Source organism: Arvicanthis niloticus, chromosome 2 (assembly GCF_011762505.2).
Source record: "Arvicanthis niloticus isolate mArvNil1 chromosome 2, mArvNil1.pat.X, whole genome shotgun sequence".
In the NCBI taxonomy this organism is placed as follows: domain Eukaryota; kingdom Metazoa; phylum Chordata; class Mammalia; order Rodentia; family Muridae; genus Arvicanthis; species Arvicanthis niloticus.
The window spans coordinates 91,279,294-91,304,097 of NC_047659.1; the positions used below are offsets into that span (position 1 = coordinate 91,279,294).

A 24,804-nucleotide genomic window follows, 5' to 3' on the forward strand; every position below is an offset into this window, starting at 1 on the left:
GGAGACACCCAGTCCTCATTCCCAGTGGGCCCCAGCACTCCTGGCCCCTGTGCCTGCTCCAGAGTGCAGACCCTGGACACCTGTGCCCCTGTGACCTAACTACATGCTCCAGGGAGATAGTGGTATCCAGTGGGGGTACCAGGCTGCAGTTGCTTTATCTCAGCCAGATGTGCAATCAACCCCCAGTGTTCAGACGAGTTGTCCCCCCGACCCATTCTCTCCCACTCCAAGAGTGTTGGTCCCTTCTTTGATTATGCTTCAGCTTGGAACTCACCCATAGGAGCCCTGGATGGCAGGGGCTGGTAGTTTTCCCTCAGGAGAAGCCCTGAGGAAGACTCCACAGGGCCTTGCTGCTCTAGTGAGTCCTAACTTGTAGACTGACCAACTGTCCCACCCAGTGACCCTCATGCCTCTTTTCAGTATACCCAGCCTCCCCTCCTCCAGCCCTTGACCTCTGTCATCGTCTGAAGCTGGATGAACTTCTCCTCGTGGGCTGCCAGTAGTTTTTCCAGGCCCTCATGTCTGTAGAGCAGACGTTCCACTTCCGACACTGAGTGCTGAGAGAAATTAGTCACAGCACGTGGTTCAGTTCTGGGGTGCTGTCTCTCCTCACCCTCCAGGCTTAGCCCAAGGGCCAGTGAACCGAGAACAGCAGGCTCTGCCTCCCCTTACCCCACAGCTGGGGTCCAGCAGCAGGCACTCCCTGGAGGCCAGCCAGGCCTCAGCCAGCTCCAGCCTCTGCCGTAGCTGTTGCAGGTTCCGGTTCTGCTCCAAGCGTTGTCCATGCAGAGCCCAGGTGACCTGAAGCTCCTGCAGATGTCTTGCCAGCTCCTGCATACACTCTCCCACCTGCAGGAAGGGAGCCTTGGAAGCCTGGGCAGGGCTCCCACCCGCCAAGGCTAGCAGGAGAGCCAAGCCAACAAGGACCTTTGCTTTCTCAGCCTTCCTCATCCTCCCTAGGGCTGCTAGGCCTCAGGGTGAGGTTCACCCTGCCCTCCGCTGTGCTCACACCTCCAGGGACATGAAGTGGCCGTGATCCAGCAGCTGCCGCCCTTCCTGCTGCATGTTCTGGGCTTGAAGGCAGCATTCCTGGATTTCTTGCTGCAGCTCCTCATGCTGCTCAAGGAACTGCTTGGCTCCCACCACATCCTCAGCCTGCTTCTCTGAGGAAAGCAGCTTCTGCTTCTCCTGAGCACAGGCTCTGTCAGGCAAGGAAAGAAAGCTACTAGCAGAGCTGGTGAGGCAGCCTGGGGAACAAGGGCAGGAAGTGCTACTCCCCCAAACATCAGGATAGGGCAAGAGCTGAGCTAACAGTGTAGACCCTACTTACAGCAATTCCCTGCAGCTCCCAAGAAAGGTGTGGCCATGGGTAGCCTGCAACAGCTTCTGGCTCCAATCATGGACTTTAGCCTCCAGGTTGGCCCAGGTCCCCTGCACCTTGGTGAGCCACTCACCAAGGCTCCCCTGAGCCACAGGGTAGTGCTGGCCAAGCCGATGGGCCTCCATCTGTACTCTTGATACCTCCTTTTCAATAGCTTGCAGTTCTCTCTGCAACCAGAACATGATGCACTGACATGCTCCCCAGTCAGTATCCCCTAGCCTGTGGAGACCCCTCCGTTCTGCTTAAAACCTGTTCCAAGTCCCTTGGGTCAGAGGGGAGTGGTCCAATACCCTGGAGAAGTGGCTCAGGGGCAGGTCCCAGGTGAGGCCATTGCCGGTCATCTCTGATGAGAGACTGAGGCACACAGGTCTTTTGACGTATGCCTGGAGGAGTGGTGCTGAGGAGAGCAGTTTTGGGCAAGGTCATTACCTGCAGGCACCTATGCTGCTGCTGCTGCTGCTGCAGTTGGGGATGTGCAGGTGACAGGCTGTGATCTTGGATTTTTTCCTCCAGCATCCAGCAGGATGTCTCCTGCATCCACCCCTGGAGCTCTGAGGCAGCCTGCTCAAAGCTCCGGAGATCACGGGCTGCTGCCAGGTTCTGAGAAAGAATGGGGGTGGAGGGGGGACTCTCTTGGAGCTATACTGTGCTCCACGGCCCCATACCCCCGAGACATGGCCTACCTCTGTACGGACTTTAATTGCCTTGTTCAGCCTCTCCCAAGTGGTCTGGATGCGACACTTCTGAGCTTGAATCTGAGGGTAGAACCTGGGTGCTCCTCTTTCTAGGGAAGCCGTCAGCTCCTTCAAGGTCTGCATCTTGGCCTGGCCCAGGCTCTGAACTTCTCTGTTGAAAGCACCAAACACGTCTTCTAGCACCTAGGAGGGGTAAGGCCAGGGATTGCAGAGCTTCTATTGGCAGCCTTGGAAGCTCATTCAGAGTCTGGCAATACCAGTGGCCCCAACATCACTTAACCCTAGAGTTCTAGAACTGCAGACTCTTTTGGTGACACTCCTCCAGAATCCTTGTCCACCCCTCAGAATCTCCCATTCTCAAACATGTTCTCCTTACCTAAGGAAGCCTCTTCCCCATTCTCAGGTCTACCGAGGACTAACCCACCTTGATGCCTTCTAGATCCTGTCCATAGTCCTGGGACTCAGCGACAGCCAGCTTGGTGGTCAGCCAGGCATCCAGGAGCAAGGCCTCCTGCTCCAGCTGGTATAGTTGCAGCTGCTCATGCAGTGCTTGCCCCCTGCTCTTTGCTCTCTGCAGAAGCTGTGTGTGGGCCTCTCTCACAGCCTGCAGCTGGGCCAGCACCCTAGGACTATGACAGGAAGAAAGGACCGCATAGGCTGCATCCCTCCTTCTCCAGACCGGACCAGCCTCCTCTGCCTCTGACAAGGGTCAGGGAGTGTGTAGCTCTGGCCTACCTGCCTGGGTTCTGCCCACTCTCCAGAAGGGCCACTGTCTGCTGTAACTGCTCAATGTGACTGCTGAACCCCTCCAAGACTCTTGTGGTGGCCTCCAGGTGCCGCAGAAGAGCCCGTGTGGCCTCAGCATCCTGGCCCAGGTCCTCACTGTCCAGAATATGGCCCTGTTCAGCTAACCAGGATCCTGCTTCCAGGAGCTAGGCAGAGTAACAGCAGGAATCAGTTTTCTTAGGCCCAGGGCTTCAGAGTGGGATCCTCAGGAGTCAGAGTGGGAGTTAGGGGATATGGGATAGGATTTTGGGAGGTGTCCCACTCAGTTGCAGGGAAAGTTGCCTGGAGAGCCCTCATGGGTCCTTCCTAGCACCTTCCAGAAGATTCTTACTGTACTGGAAGGACCATGAATGCCAGCATTTTTAAGGTTTCCAGGTGATTCTTTCCTTTTTCTTCATGTAAAATAAAGACAATCTATTTTTGCTCCTCAGAGACAGTGTTGCTATTTAATATAATAAAAGCAAATTTTGCAAGGCATTGGTGGCACACACCTTTAATCCCAGCACTTGGGAGGCAGAGGCAGGCAGATTTCTGAGTTCAAGGCCAGCCTGGTCTACAGAGTGAGTTCCAGCACAGCCAGAACTACACAGAGAAACCCTGTCTTGAAAAACCAAAATAAAATAAAATAAAAAGCAAATTTTAGCCAACAATCCTTACTTTGTTTCTTTTCATTTCTTATTACTTTGTATCTTGTTGTGAGACAGGGTCTCACTTTACAGGCCTTGGTTGGCCTGGAACTTGAAGTGGTCATCCTCCTGTGTCTGCTTTCAGACTGAAATCACAAACACAAGCCACCATCCCTGGCTTCTAGCTACTTTTGAGGTGTTTTTCTTTCTTTTTTGAGATAGGGTCTTACTATAGCTCAGCCTCCTAGGTGCTTATGTTTCTTGTTATGTATTTAGTTTGTGAGGTAGCTCAGATGTAATTGCAAGGGGAAGGTTCCAGGTGATTCTGACACAAAGTTCTAGCTGGAAACCCCACTTTGGAAGAAAAAGTGAAAGTAAGGTGCTGGAGGCAGGGGGGCATAGCTCTCTCTGCCTGCCCTGGGAGGCGACTCTCAGTTCCATACACTCCCAGTGTTCTCCCGCCAATTCTGAATCCTTCATCTGACAGCATCCCCTCACCTCCACCAAAGCCTGCTGGACCTCCAGGGCTTGCTGCAGCATCCTCCTCCTCCGTGCTGCCTCTGTCTCTAGGTGGTTCAGAGCCACCTCCAGCTGCTGCACCCGGGTGGCCACCTCTTCAGCGGCAAAGTGTCCCGCCTGTACAAGCTTGTGTCCTGTACCTGTCACCATCTGGCTCAGAGCCTTGTGGCTACTGATCTCATTCTCTAAATTCTGCAAAGGAGGAGGGGCCAGGAATGTGCTAGAAATCCGAGGAACCCACACCCTGGTGATTCACTGGACCCTACAGACTTACAAGGAATTTCCATCCCAGGATTTCCAAAGAAAATAGGTGTTCCTCAAAGCAGAGGCTGTGCTGGTCCACAGTGCCCTGTCCTTGGACCATGAGCCTCCAGCCCCTCTGAGGCTGCCCCTTCCCCAGTCTCCCAGCACGGGCGAGCACCTGGTGTTTCTCCTGCAGGTGGCGCACAGTGCCCAGGCTCTGGCCGTAGTCCTGGGCTGTGGCAGAGGGCAGCTTCTCCTGAACCCAGGCCATTTCATCATCAGCATCCCTGAAGAATTGTAAGAGGAGCCTTTGGGCTTCCAGGGATGCCCTGCGCTCTTGTAGGGACTCCCGAAGGTCCTGAAACCTGAAAGGGAACCAGAGGGGGCCAGTGTTGAAACTAGTTTTCTTCCAAGAAAGCAGGCAAAGGAAGACAAGGTATCAAACCAGGGACCTGGGCAATCTACCTCTGAAGCAGCTGCTGGGCTCGCTCTTCCACACCTTTGGCGAGACAGTGACCTTCCTGAAAGCAGGCTTGGGCCTGGCTCTGCAACTCCTGCACTTGTCTGGCCTGCCTATCCATGGTTGCTTCTAGCTCCTCCTGGGACCCTAGAAGCTCACCCACCCTAGGCAGGTCCTGGCTTCTGACAGGGACTCTCAGCTCTGCTTCCATGGGCTCCAGCCAGTTCTCTAGTTCCTTCAGCAACCTCTGAAGATGCAGGACCTAGGACAGAACGTGGTGAGCATAAGAGAGCGAGGGTGCTGTGTCCTAGAGTCCTGTCCAGGGAGTTACTTCACAGACTATCACCTCACCTTGAGGGCCCCCTGTAGTCTGGCCATCTTCCTCTGGCAGTTGATCTGCAGCTCAGTCCAGAGGCGTCCTAATTCTTCTAGTTGCTCCTGAATGGTCTCTGAGGCTGGGTGGCCCCCTTGTAACAGCTTCTGCCCCTCCTACACCATACAAACATGGTATATACATTCTGGACTGAGGATGCTGATACCATGGTGTCAATGACCAGCCCCACAGCTGCAGCCTCTGCAAGCTGACTGTGACATGGGACAGATTTCCATTCCTTCTTTCTTCCCAGTGTCCAAGCCTTTCCTCCTCATCATCTTTTTTTTTTTTTTAAAGACAGGCTTTCACCACACTGTCCAGGCTAGCCTCGGACTTGCTGCCCAGCACTGTCTGTGATCCCCAGTACTGGGATGACCCAAACCACACCAGGCTGCATCTAACTTACCATGGCCACCAGTGCTGACATTTCGGGCATGTGACCTAACACCAAACCTCACTAGTTCCTTAATCTGTTTGTCTGTCATGCAATGGAGTAGCAATGATTATTGCTTAAATGAGGTAACCTAGCATGAACTATTTAACAAACCGCTTGACAGCCGGAATAATCAGCCTGGGATCAGGATTCCTTTCCAGGCAGAAAACAAATGTTTTAAAAAAGGGGTGGGGGAGGGTGGGAGAAAAAAAGAAAAAAAGATACTGTTTCGACATCTTGAGCTCCAGATGTTTCAATACATGTTTCAATATATTTTCCATAAAAGTATCAACTGTTACCTAGCACAGTGTCTGCACAGGAAGCACGAGACAGACACTGTTGTCAATACTATGATTCAAAGCCAGCTGCAGGGATGTTGGGGCCTGGGCTGTGGCCCCCAGGACCCCTGGAACCTCACCATCTGGAGCTCCTGCTGCTGGCGAACACTGGCATTCAGCTCAGCCTGGAAATTCTGCTGTTTCTGCAACTGTGCTTGCATCGTGGTTGGGTCCTGCTGACCCTTATCCAAAGCCACCAGGTTCTTCTCCCTCAGCCATGTAGCTACCTGACACAAGGGAAGAACCAAGCTTTGCTTTCTCTAACCTCTGGAGAGCCCCTGAGGAAGGTGTACCCCCACAACCCTCTCAGCCCAAGCAAAGGGAACCTCATTGGAATCCTGCAAAAATTTCCGAAGCTTCTGCAGCTCCTCCAACTGGCGTCCCCGGGTCCTCGCTTGCTCTGTGAGTGCCTCTGTCCTGCAAGAAGAGTCTCATGGACCCCCTGGGTTCACCCCATGGACCACCAGAACTGGAGAGTTTCTCCCCCTCCCTCCGTCTCCTGTATGTGCACATGTGTAGTGCAGCCTTTTGTGAGCCATATCACAATGACCTGGATCTGAGGTTTCCTTTGAAACAAAGATTCATATGCTTCCTCTCCATATCATGTCATATACATTCATGGTGTAACCCACTCTCTCAGAACATAAGTGTGTTTGGAGATAGGTCAGCCCAAATCTGAGAGGACAGCTATTATTGTCCAAGAAGGTTAAGGTAGGACACACCCAAAGGGATGACCATGTAAGGACATGGGGGAAGCCTATAATCCAGAGAGACCCTTCTAACACCGTGATCTCCAACTTCATGTCTCTAGAACTGTGAGAAAATAATTTTTGTTGTTTACCTCATCCAGCCTGCAGCACTTTGATATAATCATCCAGACTAATATAGTATCTAAGCACCTTTTAAAAATACGTCGGTAATTGAACCTATGACGTCACACATACTGGTGTTTTAATACCGAGCTGCACCCTAAGCTCTTGTTTTGCTTTTTAAAACTTGTGAGGCAGGGTCTCACGACTTGCCCATGCTGACCTTAAATTTACTCCATAGCCCAAGCAAGCCTGATCTTCCTGCCTCAGTCTCCCGAGGAGCTGGGATTACAGGTCTGAGTCACTAGAATAGTTTTGATTTTTTTATGCTAATTTTACATTTTATTTTATTTAACATTAGTGTGTGTGTACACATGTGTGCCAGTGTGCATGCCTGCATGTGTGTGTGTGCCATGGAGTGCATGTGGAGGTCAGAGGACAACTTTCAGGAACTGGCTCTCCCCTTCTGCCATTGATCCAGCACTGTAACTTATGTGACAAACGCCCCACTTGCTTTGCTGTCATGACAACCCCTCCCCATTTCTTTTTAAGACAGGGTCTCACTATGTAGCTCAGCCAGACTTCAAACTTTCTGTGAAGACCAAGCTGGCCTCAAATCTCTTGATGATCTGCACCTGCAACAAGCACTCAGATTACATGTGTGTGCAAGCATGCCTGGCTTGAGCCATGTTTTTGATTACACACTGGTGTGAGCAGGAGTCTCTCTCTCTCTCTCACACACACACATACACACCATTTTAATATTTAACACAAAATATTTAATATATACAAACTACATTAGGTATTAGTTTATATATTCCAGATATGTACCTCTGAACCAATGTAGTAAAAACATTAGCACATGCGCACTGAATAAAGTTCTAATACCTCCACCCCACAGCCCATGAACAGTTCCTCATCAGTGGTTTCCCTCACTGGTGTTAACACCTACACCAAAGGGCATGGAGCTGGGGGAACCAGAGGCTCCACTGAAGTGACACAAGCCTGTATGAGGGAAAGATCAATGACATCATGCTGGGGCTGACTGGGCCCACCAGCTCCCACCTGAGGTAACAGAGCTGGTAAACTAACTTGCTGTTTGTCTTTTCAGACCTCCGTGAGCACCCAGGGAAGTCCACCTGAAGTAATGAAGAGCATTGGGGCCTAAGAGGTGGCTTGGCAGAACCAGAGGACTTGGGTTCTATTCCCAGCACCCACACGGCAGTTCATAATCATTTATAACTGTAGGTATGGCCTCTGTAGATAACAGGCAAGCACATGGTACACGGACACACATGCAGGCAAAGTCCTCATACTCACAAGATATAAACAAACAAACAAACAAACAAATGAGAGGAGATATGCTGGCCCCTGTTAGAGCATCATCACGGGGAGCCACAGAAGCGGGAAGGTAGCCACAGCCAGTCTGGTCATGGCTTTTAGCGGTATCTGCCTTAGTCTACATGCTGGGGGAGCTAGGCCAGCTGAGCCAGAGGAGCTGTTATGAGGGAGAAGGCACGGCTAGTATAACAAAATGGGCACGCCATGCAGGTCTCTGGTTGAGTTTCAGTTGCGTAAGTTTCAACCTACTCAGGAGAGACAAGCACCATGCTAAGATACTACAGGCCTCAGAGGCAGACTTAAGATTTAACTAGGAAAGTGAGATTTGCTTCAGGCCCTGTCCATTAGGGAGTAGAGACTGGGGATTGTGGTCAGAAGGGCTGACACCTGGTACTGCTCCTGTCCCTTCCTGTCATTAAATCACTTCCTCTCAGTTTCCTAGTGTGAGCTTCTTGGAGGATAATGCCACGATGAAGAAGGAAGTGGATGTCATATGTTGTCTGATGGACAGCAGGCTCACACTGTGGGCTCAGGAGTAAGGGCACTCCCAGCATGTGACCCTAGGCTTTGGGAAAGGCATGGAGTGGGGCCCAGAGGTTGAAGAGCTGGAAGGGGTGAGCTTGGGTAGTGGATGTCCACATTAGCTCACGCCCAGTTCCCTCCATCCCAGAGCCATGGGTACCTCAGGAGTAGGGCCTGGCATCTGTCCAGGATGCTGTGGGCCGCAGGGTATCCACCCTGATGCAAGCTGTGGGCTGCGGCCTCCAGTGCACTGATCTTTTCAGTCTGTGCCTTCAGGCCCTGCTCACGCCTCTTGTGCTTTGACAGAAGAGTCTCCACAGTGACCAAGGGGTCCTGGTGGAAGTGGGAACCCACAATAACTATAGGGTTGTCACCACTCCACCCTGAACTATGTTTCCCTCTAGAGCCAGCCTAACAAACCCTTTCTTCAAAGCGGTTGTTCTCCCGTAGACATTATTTAAACCCTGGAAGGCTGCCTACTGCTTTAGAATAGGGGAGACACTTGGCTGGCGTCTAGTATCCATTCCCAGGGCAGGCCGAGCTCTGCCCCCTCACCACCAAGCTCTGAGTGAGACCTGTGTCTTACTCATTATCCTCCCAGGTTCCTGTGAGTTACACATGTCTGTTACTGGGGTCGGGTGATGTTGGAATGAAGACAGAGGCAAGGAGAGCGACAGGAAAGAGGGAGAGACCAGCTGGACTCTGAGCCCATTCCCTTGGCTCCTAGGACACACCCTGTGGACGCTATCCAAGGGGGCAAGAAGTACTTAGGACTGCTGGTAACCGCTCAGCAGTGGGAACGACCTTGACCCAGACAGCTTGATGTCCTGGCTAGCTTGACTGGTCTCATCTGTCCTTCCCAGTCCTCTTGGACACCTACCGCCACTTCCTCACTAGCCAGGGAGGCATCTTCACTGTCCAGCCAGCGTTCGGCCTTTTCCACAGAGATCAGAAACAGCTGGTGAGAGAGGACAGGAGAAGCTCAGCAGAGGCCCAGTAACTACCTAGGTATGGCTGTGACCTTTTTGGTGGTTCAGTTCGGAGAACCTGGGCCTGGCTCCACGGTACAGGAGCAGGCAGACTGGCGAGAATACTCAGCTTTGACTTTGACCAGAGCTGTGGGGACATCTTAGGTCCCAATAGCGGGGTACACTGGAAGCTGGCCGGCAGCCCACCTGCTGCTCCAAGGCCTGCTGTAGCTGCTGCCGCCTCCTCTGCCATGATTCCTGCAAGCTACTCAACTCCTGTTCTACAGTGGCCAGGGGCTGGCGAATCCCAGAGGCCAGTGAGTATCCAGATGCAAGCAGCCACTGCCCCACACTTCGGACCAGGTCAAGGCTGTCTGTTCGGATGTCCAGCTCAACCTGTAATAGGCCTGAGATCAGTTCCCTGTAGGCTAAGGCCTACCAGGACCACCAGAGGCTCAGCAGAAAGGAGGGGGATGGAAAACAAGGGGAGGGTGGTAAAGGACAAAATTGGTCATGAGTCAGAGAAAGGTCCTAGTGGGGGTCAGAGGAAGGGGTGGAGTAGTGAGAGGGTGACACTTGAAAGGCCTCGCACCTCAGGACTGCTGCTCACCTTGAGTGCCTGGTGCTCTTCCAGCATGTACAGGATTCTCACAGGGCTGCAGGGGGTGGCCTGCATGGCCATCTCAGCCTGTAGTCCCTGGGCCCAGTCCTGCAGATCCTGTAGCCGAGTCTGGAGCTTTTCAACTTCGTGGCCCACATCTAGCAACTCCCTCCTGTTTACAGGACTCATTAGTGAGCTCTAGGTTCATGGAATCCCCTTTCCCTCATGCCCAGTGCCCTTTAATTCCCTCACCACAGAAGGTCCATGGGATGGGAATTCATTGGTAAATGATAAGGAGAAAGCAGGGGCCAAAGGGAAGTGTGTGGACTGAGAAAGGGAGGGAGCAGTCCGCATGGGACGAAGACCCACGGGCTCATACCACTTTTGGGTCTTGCTGCAGACCTTCCACCAGCTGTCCATCATTTCCTGATGCTTATGTCTAAGGCTGTGTGCAACCTCAGGACTTTCCTTGCAGAGCTGGCCGACCCTACCTCCAAGAGACTGTGGGGGGAAAGGTCCGAGGCTAGGCAGCAGGGGCTTGGGCTGAGGGGGTGGGTGTCTCAGCATGTGACTCTTAGGAATCCAGCACAGCTCCCCTAAGGATGTGCCCAGGGTCTGGGTCCCCCAACCGCACACCTCCACCTGGGTCTGGATGAGGCCCATCTCCTGCTGCACCATTTTCTGTCTCCAAGACAGCCTCTGTACAGTCTCCAAATCTTCAGTGCCCTCCAGGGCCGGGATCAGCGATTCCTGGGAGAGTGGGAGAAGAAGACCTTAGCTTCTGCTGCCCCCTCACTGCAGAAACCTGGTTACCTAGAGTGGCAGGGTAGAACTGCAAGCATCCTGCACGAATCCCTTCCTGCTGCCTCCGAGGGACTGGAGCAGGGGACTGAACTTGACCAGAGGCATTTTCCTCATGTGAAGAAAACAAGAGTTCTGGGGCAGAACTTTGGGTCCGGACTTTCCTCCAGTGAGACCTGTGTGTGGTACTTCCCAGCATTTTGTCTCTGACTCCAGTCCCTCTGGAGAGGGATCTCAGAGGACAGAGACCTGAGTTAGCTCCAGTGGAGGAGGATGCTGTGCCACATGGGATTTTCAGGCCACATAGGTCTTAGCTACACTTTCACAGCTTGAAGTCCACCTGCATTCCTGTGGGACCAACACCATCCTGGGCCAAACATCTTATGGGCTTTAGACTTGCTAAGGGTCCAGGAAAAACAGGACCTGCTCTGGCCTCTGGACCCATCACACATCTGGGATAGAAAGAGGCAGGGCAAGTGGCTTGGGAGCTGCAGAGGTAGGGGGTTCTACAGTATACTTCTCCCACTTGGTGGATCCTGGTGGGATCCAGCTGAAGAGCAAAATGGACCAGGGGTCATGGGAGACTCAAGGCAATGCCACTCCCAACTCAGTGCACAAGGGGACTTTTCACTACCTACCTTCTCCCTGATCTGCTCAATGATATCATCCAGTTCACCGGACAATCTATGTATCTCCAGGGCTGCTTCAAGCCGCTGCTGATACAGGAGTAGGTTGCCATGGAAAGTCTTCCACCTGACCAAAAGATGGGGTGAACCTTGCAGCCTGAGGTGGCACTTGGCCTATCTCCCAGCCCCACTGTCCTCCCCTGTCTAAGACTGGCCTATTGTTGAGCTGGTTTTGCCGTTGGCGGATGGTCTCAGATTCCTCAGGGCCCTGGTTGTTGAGCTGTAGTGACAGGTTTTTGATTCTCCTGTTGTGGGCGTCAGTCACTGTGACCTATGGGGAAGGTAAAGGCAAGGATGCTAACGCTGCCAGTTCAAGGCCTGGTCTTGGCACAGCCGTTCTGATTGCTCCCTAGGAAAGCAACCACCATCTTGGGGCACTCAGCGGTGCCTCTTGCCAAAGATTATCCCAGATTCTTGATGAGTTTATACTCCCTCATGTAAGGGTGGGAGGGTCACAGGACCCCCACCTGAGTAGCCATGTGCTCCATACCATCTGTTGTATGTAACTCTGCCTGGAGTGCACATGGCCTGGGGAAGAAGCTAGAGTGTATCCACCTGAGAAGAGTTTGGAAGGGGGCTCTACTGCCGCTCTCATCCCTCCTGGGTAAGGCTGTTCTGCTTGTTGGAGGCAGGAGCACCCACACTCCTGTGTCATGCTCTGTACGGAACCCCAGTAAACCCCACAGCAGTGGGCTTTGTCTCTTGGCTTGTTGTTGGGGCCTTGGGAGACGGGGCAGATATTGTTTATGTCTCCCCCTGAGAAGGAATTTTAGCAACTGCAGTGCACTTGGGTAGTGAGAGGCAGCTGTTTCCTCTGCAGTGACAGGTGCTGGAGGCCACCCCTCTCAGCTACAGTGAGGAAGACCAGCCTGGGCCTGGAACCCACAACTTGGGAGACTCTCAGGTGGGGAAATGGGCTTCACAGAACAAGGACTGGGTAGGAGGAGCAGGTGGACACAGACTCAGTAGTGTTTAAAGTTGAAAATGGAGTTTGTTCACAGGGCAGGCTCACATGTCCTCAGGGAGAGGGGGTCCCCAACAGGGTGTGTCACAGGCTTCCAGCTCCCTACACTTGTAGCATGTATAGCTCCTCAAAGCCTTTCCCATGGAGTGGCTCATCTGAGAGATGAGCCCAAAGCACAGCAGGGCCCAGGGGAGCACAGCAGGGCCCAGGGGAGCACAGCAGGGCCCAGGGGAGCACAGCAGGACCCAGGGGAGCACAGAAGGGTCCAGGGGAGCACAGCAGGGCCCAGGGGAGCACAGCAGGACCCAGGGGAGCACAGCAGGGCCCAGGGGAGCACAGCAGGGCCCAGGGGAGCACAGCAGGGCCCAGGGGAGCACAGCAGGGTCCAGGGGAGCATAGCAGGGCCCAGGGGAGCACAGCAGGGCTCAGGAATCACAATGCTCACGCATGGCAGGCTCAGGGCGTCCCTTCTTGCTCTGCCATCTGATGTGGCATCTGAGAAGTGTTACCGCTAAGGATGTGTTGGAGTGAAGACTACAACCTTTACTAAAATTCCACACACCTGTATCGGGGTGGGTTCACACGCCATCTTCAACACCTGATTACAGACATATTTGCCAATTTCCTCCTTTACATTACAGAGGAATAGATTTCTGGTTATGTTTGGTGGGTGGTGTTGGGGAGGAGATACTGAACTGCTCACACTGAAGAAGGCATTATCTACCACACCCACTCATGGGCTCTATCTTTTTAAGAAATTTTGAAATAGTAAGTTATGATTGCAATTTTGAATGCATTCAGAAAGTTGCAAAATTATTCAGTGGCCCCATTAACTAACTCCCTGCTTCTTTTTTTTTAACTCAATATTTTATTTATTTACATTTCAGATGTTATCCCCTTTCCCCATTCCTCCCTCCACACCATGCTTCTTATCATATCACTGAAACCAGACTACCAAGTTTTCCAGGAGAGATATAATTTTATTACAGGTGTGGAATCATGTGACTACCACCACACGTGGGCACTCCCTCACCTCTGAGAAAGGCATGATACCCATTGAGAGATGAAGAAACTAAGGACTGACCAGATGAGCTCGCTTGCCTAAGGGTGTCTAAGTAGTGCAAAGCTGAGCTTGACCCTCTCCATCTGTCTCTGGAGTCCATCAGACAGATTTCTCAATGGGAGACATGTCATCCCCTCCCTCCCAGAGCCTCTTACCTGTAACTTGTGGACCTGCTTGCAGAGCTGCAGGCAGTGCTCAAGGTTCAGGCCAGTGTCACAGCTGTTCACCATCCTCTCCTGTGGGGAGGCCAAAGGTGGGGAGGTAAGGCTTGGCTCTATCTAGCCACTGGACCTGTAGCTGGGGCAGGGTCAGAGCACATGGATGCTTGCGACTTCCCACCAAGGCTCCTACCATCACGGAGCCAGAGAACCGTGGACCTTGCTCTCCCCCACCCAATCCTTTAGCTCCTGTCTCCAGGACCCCCAAATGCCCTATCCAGAGGAGCCCCCACCTTCTCCTGGATCCAGGCCTCTGCAAACTCCACTCTCTGCAGGAACTCTAGGAAGTTGCATCTGTCTTCCAGGGCCTGGCCCTGCAGGGTCACTGCCTGCCTCAGCTTTTCCCAGAGGTCCCACAGGGCCTCCAGCTTCCGGGAGACCTCTGCAGCCTGAGGGTGGCTCTGACTGAGGAGCCCTTCACCTTGCTGGGAGACAGGAGTAAGGGAGCAGTCAGCATCTTTCTTCTTACCTCAGCCATCAATACTTTGGAGTAGGTTGGGCTGAGGCTGGAGTTACCTTGGCAACAGAGGTCACGATCTGTTCATGAGCCTGGACCTCAGCCCTGAAGGCCTGGAGTTTCCTCAGGTGCCTCAGATAATCTTTTAGGTTCTCAAGAAGGCTCCAGGCTCTCAGTTGCTGGATCCGCTCCTGGATCCAGTCCTCAACCTGGTGAAGGTAGGGCACAGATCCTATGATGCTCCATCCTGAAGTTCTCCCCACTCCCCTTTAACTTCTACTCCACACTAGGAAAGTCCAGGGGGTGAGCTACTGGCCTTAGGGGCAGGACTGGCAGGATCTAGTAAACAAGAACCACCATTGCCATGCTTCAGGCCAGGCTGAGCAAGGAACTTTGATGAGATTCCATTTCAGAGGTGTGAGCCCCCTGCTCCAGAAACCCATAGAGGTGTGTTCCCTGCCTGTAGCTCTTCTTTGTCTTGGCCCTGCTAGTGCTCAGCAAACAGATGAGTCTCAGCCCACAGGGGCCCCAGATCAAATGTTCGGGGCTCCAACTGGGCCCTTGGGATGCCGTTTAACTCTCCAAACATGTTTTGCTTATCATCGTGTTATAGTGTGACTGTCACGTCAAACTGCACAACATAATATGCAGGGAATGGTCCTCTGACCTGGGTTGTCGCCCTGGTAAAGTTGCTTATCATCAAGGAGGTGTGCAGGGCTTGTCCCCGGCTCTCTGCCAGTTCCTTCACTTGAGCCCGGTACTCCAACACGTGGTAAACCAGGTTCTGCCCCTTAAGGCTTGGAATCATTTTCAACTGCTCACGCAGAGCTGACTCCTGTGGACAGACACAGTCTGCTGGTCTACACTAGCAACGTGGCCATTGACTTTCCCTTAGCTTTGCATGGTTAAGGGCTGGCTAATGGCCTTGGCAATAGCCAAAACTGCTCTCCGTTCAGTGATCTCAGAATAAGTAAATGCTCCCCGGGGTCTCTGCAGTGTGAACCACCCCCGCCTGGGTCTTTTCTTGAGCCACATCTACAATTCTATCCCTAGTTCTACAAACATAGCAGCACTGTTTCTGAGCATACACCCAGCCACCGAACCCCTCTTGAAGACTCCCCCATCAGCAACTATGTTCAGGTCCATCACCTTCTTGTCCTGGAGAGCTAGCACTTTCTGGAAGATCGCATGCTTTCGGACCAACTGCTCCACCTCTTCCACTGAGCTCTCCAAGCCACTGGCTTTTAGGAATGCCTAGATCAGTCCGTGGGAAGGTCAGAGGCTCTGAGGGCTGCCAGCACAGCCCAGACAACGCCCCTGGGGCCTGGGTAGTGAACACGCATGTAGACATGGGAGCCGTGAAGGGGATGGGAGCCCAGGTTGGAGGCCAGCAAGACTTCAACCTCTGACAAAGTGGAGGTTATGGGCAATCTGTTAAACAGTTCCATGTGGAAGAGCAGAGCTAGATATGGCCTGGGTGAACTAATAGAAACCATGGTACCAACCGGGAGGACTCACCCATAGCCTCTTTGCTCCATGTTCAAGAAAAAGCCAAAGACTGCCCCCCACCCCCAGGAGCATTGAGGCAGGGAAGAGGATCAGGAAGATGAGACCTGCCTCCTGGGCTGTGAGGAGCTTCGCCAGGTGCTCACACTGTCTGAGGAGGCGCTGTTCTTGAAGCACGGCCTGCAGCCTCTCTTGCTTGAGTGCCCAGGCCTGGAACACTTGGTCACGTTCCTCCTGTAGGGTTTGAAGCCCATCCTGGACCTGAAGATGAGAATGTGGGAAGATGGGGTGGAGGAGGGGCACTGATAGATCCCAAGAGAAACCTTCAAGAGGAGACTGATGGGAGCAACAGGGGCTGGGGGTAGGAAGGAGGCAGCCTAAGGGAGGACAGGGTAGCCTGGGAACTTGGACAAATGCCCACCTTAGCAGTTGTCCCTGCCACCAGCAGCGCTTGGCCCATCTTAGTGGCCCGCTGCTGCAGCTCCTCCCTGGCTTTCAGTTCTGCCCACAGCCATTGGTGGGCTCTTAGCCTGAGCAAAATGCTGCTGGGTTCCCAGGAGCCCTCCTCCATCTGCAGTTCCTGATGCACGCTGGTCACCCAGGAGGTATAGTCCCTTGCCTGGCCCCAGGAGACAAGAGGAGCCATTGAGATGAGGCTATGACAAACAACTGCAGCCTGCCTTAACCCGTGCACATATAGAGACACCAAGATGTCTGACTCAGGGCTTCTGACAAGATTCACAAATCCCTGTCACTTGGTTTCTCTGTCATCATCCAACCCAGCCCTCCCAGGACCACAGACCCTTGCTCTTGCCCCTTCTGACACTTTCCCTCCAGAATTGGAGGGCCTCAATGCATGTACACATCTGTACACACATGTACCCCTCCCAAGGGAAGAAAGCCCTCACCGCTGTATGGAATTGGACCAGGAGATACGCTTGTTCCAACAGAGCCTTACGCTGCTCCATGCGCAGCTGGAGGGCCTCCCAGGCTTGGGTCACAGCTTGCTGCTTCTGCTGGACAGCAGTGAAGGCCTGAGGACACAGCCTCTGCAGCCTGCCTGCAGCCATCAGCAGTTCCTTCAGCTGGCAAGTAAGGGTAGGAGAGGAGAGTAATTCTTCACAGAGGCAGAAGGACCTGAGCATCCCGAGGTATGTTCCCATTCTGAGTAATCAGTCAGAACTTCTTGGGCAAAGCTTTGTCATGCATGACAGGCCCAATGGGAAGAACAGATAGGCCAGGATGGAGGGCCTGTGAGGGACCCGAGAGGCAGGGCTAGCGGCCTGCTAACCTGCTGCTCCATGCCTGCCAGCTCGCGTTCCAGTCCTTCATGTCTCTGGAGCTGGTTCTCTACCCCATGCAGGTCCTGGGCCTCATCATTAGGGAGGCTTCTGACCTTCTCCTAGGGTAGAAAAGGGTCGGAGCAGGGTGGAAAGGGAGGGTGGGGTCCTGAGTCTGGGAGATCTACTTCCTCTCCGAGTTCCTACCTGAATCTGGGTGAGGGCTTCTAGAAGGTCTCTGTGGACTTGGAGGGTGGTTTCAGTGTCACTGAGCAGGCGGCCTTGGGCCTGGGTCAACTGCCACAGCTCAGACCAGGCAGCCCTGCCATGCAGAACAGCCGTGGGTCAGCTTGCACTGCCTTCCTGGTCTGACCAGCCCCCTCCTCTTGGGGTAGAAGCCATGGATTCCCCCAGTGCTCCAGCATGGGACTTGCCCTTTGAGTCTTCTGCTATTGGCTCTCCTATCCTACAAGCATTGCCCCCTTCCCCAGAGCCTCTCCAGTGTCACAGGAAGTGTAGCTGTGTGCGCTGCCCTACCATGCTCAACACGTCATAGCTCTCTCTACTGTCTAACACTGGTCACAGCTTTTGGGTCTGATTTTCAGTGTGCTAACTGATCTCATTACAAATGATTTGAGCAGAGAGTCCCTATCTCTCTGCTTCCTGTCCTTTACATGCTTGCCCCTGGCTCAAAGGCTTCCTCCAAGCCAGGCTTTATGCTGGGAGTTATGGATCCTGACCTCTCCTTAGGCTCCCTGCCTAGAGCAAGGCCCTTAGCAGGTGGGTGGACACCTAGGACTATTGCATGGAAGGGCTGTGAGCATGGGACTTGGAGCTCCAAGCTCATGGGGAGACTTCCTTTCCAGCCCTGGTAGTTTCTATCCACAGCTCTTCCTCCAGGCCGTGGGAGGCAGTAATTGGGAAAGTGTCCTTGGGGACTGGGAATATCTGGGTGGTATCCCCAGCCTTATCTTCTACCACAGACCACAGCCTGTGGAGGCCTGGCATCTGAGGGACCATTCCCTCTCTAGCTGAGCAAGCAGGGTCCTGTGACCCTCAGTGTGTGCCACCCTTTGTTAACACCCAAGACACTGGGCCAGCACCCTCCTCGAAACCCAGGCCCTTGCAGGCTGTCTCACTCACTGTAGATTCTGCTGCCTCTGGTGAGCCTTGGGGGCAGCACTGTGCCCACACTCTAGTAGGCTCTCTGCCAGCTGTCGGCAGGTTTCTACTCGCTGGGCACCAGTTTCAACCTGGTGCTGAAACTTTGTAAACTCAGTGCAGAGTTGCTAAGGAGAGAGGGAAGCAGACAAGGTATTCAGCAACAATGTAGACTCGTGTGGTCTCAGTCTACCCCAGAGGCATGCTCCATGACTCCACTCTGCCTTCTCCAACCAGCCTATCAGGGCTAGCCCCCACCAACCAGCATCATGTGTCGTCCCTGCCCCTAGCCCCTCACCAGCACATGCTCATGGTCCTCTCCAAAGCTGTCTCCTCCTCTGGCCACCTGCTTCTTGCTGGGCAGCCAGCTCTGCAGGTCCTCAGCTTCTCTCATGAATTCATGTAGTCTCAGGGTCCCCTCCAGCTCCTGCCCCCTGTGGTGACAGCCAGGGGTTCCCCAGATGTTAGCTACCTGCTCATCCCACTGGGGTTCTAAGAGTAGGAGGCTGAAGAATGAAGTTATTCATGATCCTTGCCCAAGCCTGTGACTTGGGAAGAAGACATAGGAAGGCCAGGGTAGGGGACAGAGGGTACTGGCAAGAGACAGAGAGTTGGGAATCAAGGGCCCAAAGTCTTGCTCCTTGGGCTTTTACTGAAGAACTTCTAGAGAGGTGAAAGGCACACAGCAAAGACTCAGCCTTCTCCTGGCACATCCCTAAAGGCCTGGGTTCCCAGCAACATAGGGCCATGGCAGGAAACAGTCAGCTGTGGTTAGAGTCCCTGTACCCACTGATGAGAGGGTCCACATTGTCCCTCACCGTTCAGCTGCCAGCTTCTGTAGTGCCTGCAACTTCTCCCGTACCACACCCAGCCGCTCAGAGGCCTCAAGTCCAGCAAGGATCTGGAGCCTCTGCTCAAGATCCTTCATGGAGCTCCAATAGAGAGCTATCTCCTGCTGCAGCATCTGCCAGGGTCAGAACACAGGCAAGGTGGTCCTTCATCTTCTCACACACGCAGTCTACCCATTCACACCGCCCCCCCACCCCAGGTGTTCATTCGACAACTCACAGGCTTATCTCTCTACCTCTCCATTCATGCAGTTACCAGTATACTCACCCATCTATCCACTCATCCGTGTTCGCCCACTCAGCTTCACCCACCGACCCATTACCCACTTACACTTACTGTTTTACAAAATGAAGATAGACTCTCTGCCCCCCCCCCAGAGGGATCACTACTTAACAGGAAATAGTAAATGGCAGGAAGCCTGGGACAAGGATGGAAGGGTTCAGGAAGCATCAATCTGGTCCCCAACACAAAGTGTAAAAATGGACAACACTGAGCAAGCCTGTCTGCATGCTCGGCACATGGAAGCTGCATTTGGCCAAGCCTGCAGCCATATACTTCAGGAATAGCTCACTGAAAGTCCTCAGCCATGAGCGCTCCAAAACAGTGACCACTGAGGCATGCAGAACATATCCAGACGGGATTTCCATGACAAGAAGGAGGAATATAGTGGGGCAGAGGCTGTGGAGCCTTTGGTTCTAGGCTCTGGCCTCTCTCATTTTTACCAAGGATGCTTGGGGGGGGCGGGGGCGGGGATGGGTTTTAGGATGGCAACTGGGTTAACAGAAAGGATGATGCTTAGAGCCCCAGAGAAAGACATCTACGAAGGACATGTGGTGTGCTGGAGCACATGACTGAGGAGTACCAAAGGGCTGGAAAGATATGAAGCAAGAGGAGACAGAGGGACCCCAAATTGTCATGGAGAGGCGAGCCCAGGAATCAGTTCCAAATGGTAATACACTCTCCTGAGTCACAAGGCTGGGCTGTACTGGCAGCAGGTGTTCAGGGAGAAGGGTGAATTAGGAATTGGGTGGGTGGGGGATGGGGATAGGAAGGAAAGAGCAGGGTTCTGTGTCTCGAGACATAGGATGTGCCCTTTGGAGTGTCGCAGACTTCCTCCTGGCCCACTGTCACCTGTGTGGAGATGCTCAGGACACAGTACCTGGTGTTTCCTGGTGAGCCCAAAGGTGGTTTCCTCATTGCTGCCATAGTCCTGACTGTTCGCCAGAGGTCGCTTTTCCTCCACCCAGGCCTCTATCGCTGACACATTCAGGAAGTACTGCAAAGAATGACAGTGACTTACCCTGTTCATCTTACCTGGGACCCTTCATCACCCATCATGGTCTCCAGCAGCCTGCAGAGAAGCTTCTGGGCACTTATGGCAGCTAACTCTTAGCCCAGAGCTTTCATCATGGGCCTCCCTCCCTGAAGGTCCCATGAGTCCTCTCTCCCACAGCTGGTCCACTGCTCTGTAGATCCCATCCTCTTGGTCTCCTACCTGCTGGACAGTGACAGCCTGCTGCAAGCAATGGGCATGTCCCTCACACGCCTGCTCCAGTTCTGCCCAGTGGACTTCTAGCTTCTGGCACTGTTCCATAATATGCTGAGCTCGAGGGTGTCCAGAGGCTGCTAGACTCTGGCCAGAACTTAGTACCCTGTGCATGTGTCCTACATGACCTTTCACCTCAGCCTGGAGCACCTGTCACAGAACAATGGGAGTCTCTTAGCCACAGATGTCCAGATTAGAACCACAGATGTGTCTCTAGTTCTAAATCACTAGGATAAGGATACCTGGAGAAAAGAGATTTGGAAATCAGGATACCTGAGGAGAATAATTTAGCAGCCAGGACACCCTGAGTAATGGCAAGGGTCTTCAAAGGTCAGGGAATGAGATGTTGGGGGACTTGGCAGGATGCAGATGGTCCTACCTTGTGCTTTCGTTGAAGGCTCTGGGCATCATGCCAGCACTGGGCAGGGCTGATGGGACTGAGCATGTGCTCAGCCACCCACGTGAGCTCCAGGTTGCTACAGAGGTCAAATTCATACAGCTCAACTGAGGCTTGCAGCTGCTGCTGTCGGGCGGCTAGCTTGCTCTGCAGGGATTTGAACCTGGTAGGAAAGAAGATAAAGAGAACGGGGAGGGAAAGAAGACAAGGTCATGGTCTTTTCCTCATCCCTACCAAGGACCCATGAGGAACAAGGCCAGGGAACAGAGGGAAACCTCTGCAGGCAGGGACACAGCATTTGGCCTCCGTGGTGCAATGCCCTCCTGAGGATGCCTAACTTTGCCCTGGCACTCCCACCCCAGGATGATTCCACTCAGAAGGGAAAGAGTTTGGATGCCTAGGTCCCTTAGGTGCTCCTCAGTCCTTAGGTTCATGAGGTGTGTATGGAGGGTGAAGATGGCATAGCCACCTCTGGTGACACTTCTGGCTCTCCTCCAGGATGGTCAAGGAAGTAATTGCATTGTGGGTCTGAGAGATGAGGGCAGCCATCTTGCTGGCCAGCGCCTGGCTCTTGTCCTCTAGTTGGCAATGCTGTCTCTGCAGCCTCCGGCTGGAGCACAGGTCCTGCCCAGTTTCTGTGCTCTGCAGGGCTCCCTCCAGATGCTCCATTGTCTCCCTGACATCCTGAGGAGGGTGACAAGAGGCTGCATTCACTTTTCCACTGCAGCTCAGCAGGCAACCCTGCCAGGCTCTGAGTCTACAGTGCTCCTAGCCTCAGATTCACCAGGGAACTATCATGTTCTGCCAACTGCTTGTGTGCAAACTTGTGTGCAAGCCCCTGCGTGCTGCTAGGCAAAGCCAATGCTTAGCCTTCTCTTGGCCAGAGCTCTGTACAGGACTTCATGGGGCCACTCTCTCCAGCCCTTTCTGTTTTGCCCACTCTCATCCTGCCCCAGCCAAGTCCCAATCTTCCTCCTTGTGTCCCCACTCTCACCCCACATTCCCCAGGGACCTGTAGTAGTTCTAGGAGCTGGCCCTGCTGTCTGGTCTGTGGCAGCCTATCCCCTTGATCTGCCGTCTTGTGATTCAACTCTTCCCACTTGTGTTTAAGGCTTTGAAGTCTGTCCTGTATGTCCTCCTGTGCATATGGGTTGCTATGCAACAGTTCTTTCCCAGCCTAGAACAGAGACAAAGGCCCAGGCCGTTTTTGATGAGCTTCTAGGCCCACCACCAACCACAGCCTACTATACCCAGGGGGCAGAAGGCAAGTTGTGGGCCACAACTGCTTTCCACTAGCTACCTGAAATGCTGGCAGCTTTCTGAGCTGATTTGAGTGTCTATCTAGGAAGACACCCGCTAAGTGCAAGAGGCAGAGGGGACCCTTCCTTCAGTGATTGTGCTCCATAGAAATAGGCAGGGCAGTATGTGCTGGGAATCTGAAGACACTTACACCTGCAGGGCCATACACCTGCTGTTCAGCATCCTCACCTGCTGTAGGTCCTCCATGTACCTATGGGAGGCTAATAGCTCACTCTTAATTATTTCGTGCCACTTGAGTTTCTGCAGAATGTTGCTGCATGCTTGGGAGCGTTCATCTGCCAACCTGGAACACTTTTCCTCTATCCACAGCATTAGGCCTTCTGCAGCCTGCTTCCATTCCTACCCGAGAACCAGGAGAGAGTGGGTCTTAGAACCCAGGGTGAGGGGTAGCACAAGGACCTAGGGAGAGTGCTCTGTGAGGCAAACAAGACCCAGAGCCAATTCTTGGATACAGGGGAGGTAGAACTTGGATTTTTCTGATCCCCAAATGGGGCAAGGACACTGTGCCCAAAAAGTAGAAATGCCTGTCAGGTCCTACTCTGACAGATGACACTGGATAGAGTGTGGATCTCTTAATCTAAATAGGTTCTTGAAGGCCTGGCCTGGCCAGAGAGCCACTCTAGTGTTTGAACAAGCATCAATGCTAAGGTCTGAGGCTGTTTCCCTCCACTTAGGCAAACCCCTGGTGTGCCAAGAGAGAGTGCAGGTATGTAGTAGGTGTGTGTGTGGGGGGGGCGTTAGTCAAGGGGCCCTTCTCTGAGAAGCTCCAGCGTCCTTATGGAAACAGCCAAGGCTGGGGAAGTGCTTGGTAAGCAGGATCATACTGCCTCCGTGCTGCTGTGGGTTCCAGGGCACTGCTTCTGGGCATGCCTCCCACAGACTAGGGAGTCACCTGCAATTGGAGGGAAGCCAACAGCTGTCCCCTTCTCTGGTCACTCCTCTCTTGGACCCTGGTCCACTGTGCCTGGGCACTGTACAGCAGCGTTCTGATCCTGGAGTGTGGGGAGAGGAGAGAGCTCTTCTCTGCCCTGAGGACACCCCCCCTTCCCCAGCCCAAGAGAACCATGTCCCACCCAGCCTCAGAAAGCAGCAGTCCGCCCAAGTGCTGAGAGACTGCAGGTAGATGGCTCACTTGTGCAGGGCAGCAGGATGGCTCAGAAGCAGCTTCTCACCATGTGCTCGCAGGGCCTCTGCCCGTGATCCCAGGGTGTTGCGGAGCCACCCTAAACCCTGGTGCTGCTGCAGCAAGCTCTGAGCCTCCCTTACGTCCTCCTGGTACAGAGACCTGAGGTCAGCTCATCCTTAGGGCCTTCCTGCCCACCCTGACTTCTGGACCCAAGGAGGCCAGCTCCCTCTAGAGGCAGTAGGGTGACACTTCAGTTCTACTTCCCAAACTTTACCCCAAGATTGTCCAGCTGCAGTAAGGCCTCATGGCTGGCACAGGTGGCCATGAAATCATCCACTTCTTGGCCAAACCTCTGCAGCTCCAGCCCCTCCCAAAGCTTCTGCTGTCTCTGCTTCCACAAAACCTTCAGCTGCTGGCTGTGCTGGCCTAAGAGCCTTAGAGCACTGGCCACCTCTTGGGACTGTGGAGAGTCTGAAACTGCCACCAACTGACCCTGAGCCTCCAGCTGTTGCAGCCTAAGAACAACAACAGAGCATCAGACCACACCCATCCCTTCTCACAGCTGCTTCAGCCCTCATCACAGAGCTCTGAAGTGAGGCTAATTTGCCGGCCAGTCCTATCGGCTCACTTTCTCTCAGGACAGCTGTGCTCTGGCCTATGAATAAGACAGAATGCATCAGGCTCGGCAGAGAGCTCACGACCCATGTCACACCCTCCTCTAAGTAGATGGCTAGTGGCATACTGTGACAAACACAGTGCAGATCCCTCAATCCACACACACCTGCTGTCAGGGCTGCTGGAACCTCTGACCCAGCAGAACAGGTGCCCTTTAGGATAGATGCTGCCCCCCCACGTCTTGGAAACAGGTGGCACAGCTGTGGGAGGCAGGAAAAGCCAGAACTTCCTCTAAGCTGCTGCAATCCTAAAGTAGCTGAGTGTGTGTGACAGATGGGGGCAGGTGCTTGTTTCTCAGGGCCCATTTGATACCTGCCAGGCTCCCTGGGGAGGACAGAGCCTGGGGGTTGTCCGTGGTGGCTGTGCTTGCTCACAAGGCTGCACATCACTTCTGAAGGAAGTGAGGGGGTAACGATCTTAGGCCATTGATGGGTCCTGGGCCCTTTGACTGCAGAGGCCAGTAGAGTATGTACTAGTCAGAATGGGAAGCTAGATTTGGGGGACACCATCATCACCCCTGTAGGAGGGTAGCTGGGCTGGAACTGAGAGCCTCTCTGGCAGCTCAGTGTCTGGACACCCTTCCTAAAGTGAACAGGTTGTCTGACATAGGCCTGGGTATCTCCTGCAAACTGCCTGCAGTACTATGCTAGATAACCAGCC

At 53.5% G+C, this 24,804-nt stretch overlaps 1 protein-coding gene across 8 annotated transcripts in view; it reads right to left on the bottom strand.

Moving 5' to 3' along the window:
• Sptbn5 (spectrin beta, non-erythrocytic 5) overlaps positions 1–24,804 on the bottom strand; it is a 43,924-nt gene that overhangs the window by 3,597 nt on the left and 15,523 nt on the right. For 6 of the 8 annotated variants that reach the window (XM_076929535.1, XM_076929533.1, XM_076929537.1 and 3 more), the window contains 44 exons: positions 23,744–23,984; positions 23,476–23,615; positions 23,236–23,335; positions 22,512–22,682; positions 22,036–22,200; positions 21,493–21,707; positions 21,006–21,186; positions 20,576–20,776; positions 20,240–20,356; positions 19,050–19,195; positions 18,530–18,665; positions 18,214–18,359; positions 17,278–17,392; positions 17,082–17,192; positions 16,699–16,875; positions 16,212–16,409; positions 15,902–16,051; positions 15,434–15,538; positions 14,952–15,119; positions 14,344–14,493; positions 14,061–14,252; positions 13,765–13,845; positions 11,738–11,853; positions 11,535–11,649; positions 10,732–10,845; positions 10,475–10,596; positions 10,105–10,267; positions 9,702–9,890; positions 9,407–9,484; positions 8,687–8,859; positions 6,181–6,271; positions 5,935–6,081; positions 5,062–5,199; positions 4,716–4,972; positions 4,282–4,615; positions 3,987–4,199; positions 2,812–3,008; positions 2,501–2,705; positions 2,065–2,259; positions 1,811–1,981; positions 1,331–1,548; positions 1,012–1,201; positions 673–849; positions 453–557 (listed from right to left, as the gene is read on the bottom strand). In XM_076929535.1, the coding sequence (XP_076785650.1) occupies positions 453–557; positions 673–849; positions 1,012–1,201; positions 1,331–1,548; positions 1,811–1,981; positions 2,065–2,259; positions 2,501–2,705; positions 2,812–3,008; positions 3,987–4,199; positions 4,282–4,615; positions 4,716–4,972; positions 5,062–5,199; positions 5,935–6,081; positions 6,181–6,271; positions 8,687–8,859; positions 9,407–9,484; positions 9,702–9,890; positions 10,105–10,267; positions 10,475–10,596; positions 10,732–10,845; positions 11,535–11,649; positions 11,738–11,853; positions 13,765–13,845; positions 14,061–14,252; positions 14,344–14,493; positions 14,952–15,119; positions 15,434–15,538; positions 15,902–16,051; positions 16,212–16,409; positions 16,699–16,875; positions 17,082–17,192; positions 17,278–17,392; positions 18,214–18,359; positions 18,530–18,665; positions 19,050–19,195; positions 20,240–20,356; positions 20,576–20,776; positions 21,006–21,186; positions 21,493–21,707; positions 22,036–22,200; positions 22,512–22,682; positions 23,236–23,335; positions 23,476–23,615; positions 23,744–23,984 (7,114 nt within the window). The remainder of the gene's footprint in view (positions 1–452; positions 558–672; positions 850–1,011; positions 1,202–1,330; positions 1,549–1,810; positions 1,982–2,064; positions 2,260–2,500; positions 2,706–2,811; positions 3,009–3,986; positions 4,200–4,281; positions 4,616–4,715; positions 4,973–5,061; positions 5,200–5,934; positions 6,082–6,180; positions 6,272–8,686; positions 8,860–9,406; positions 9,485–9,701; positions 9,891–10,104; positions 10,268–10,474; positions 10,597–10,731; positions 10,846–11,534; positions 11,650–11,737; positions 11,854–13,764; positions 13,846–14,060; positions 14,253–14,343; positions 14,494–14,951; positions 15,120–15,433; positions 15,539–15,901; positions 16,052–16,211; positions 16,410–16,698; positions 16,876–17,081; positions 17,193–17,277; positions 17,393–18,213; positions 18,360–18,529; positions 18,666–19,049; positions 19,196–20,239; positions 20,357–20,575; positions 20,777–21,005; positions 21,187–21,492; positions 21,708–22,035; positions 22,201–22,511; positions 22,683–23,235; positions 23,336–23,475; positions 23,616–23,743; positions 23,985–24,804) is intronic. The other 2 variants (XM_076929534.1, XM_076929536.1) reach the window with 2 other exon arrangements.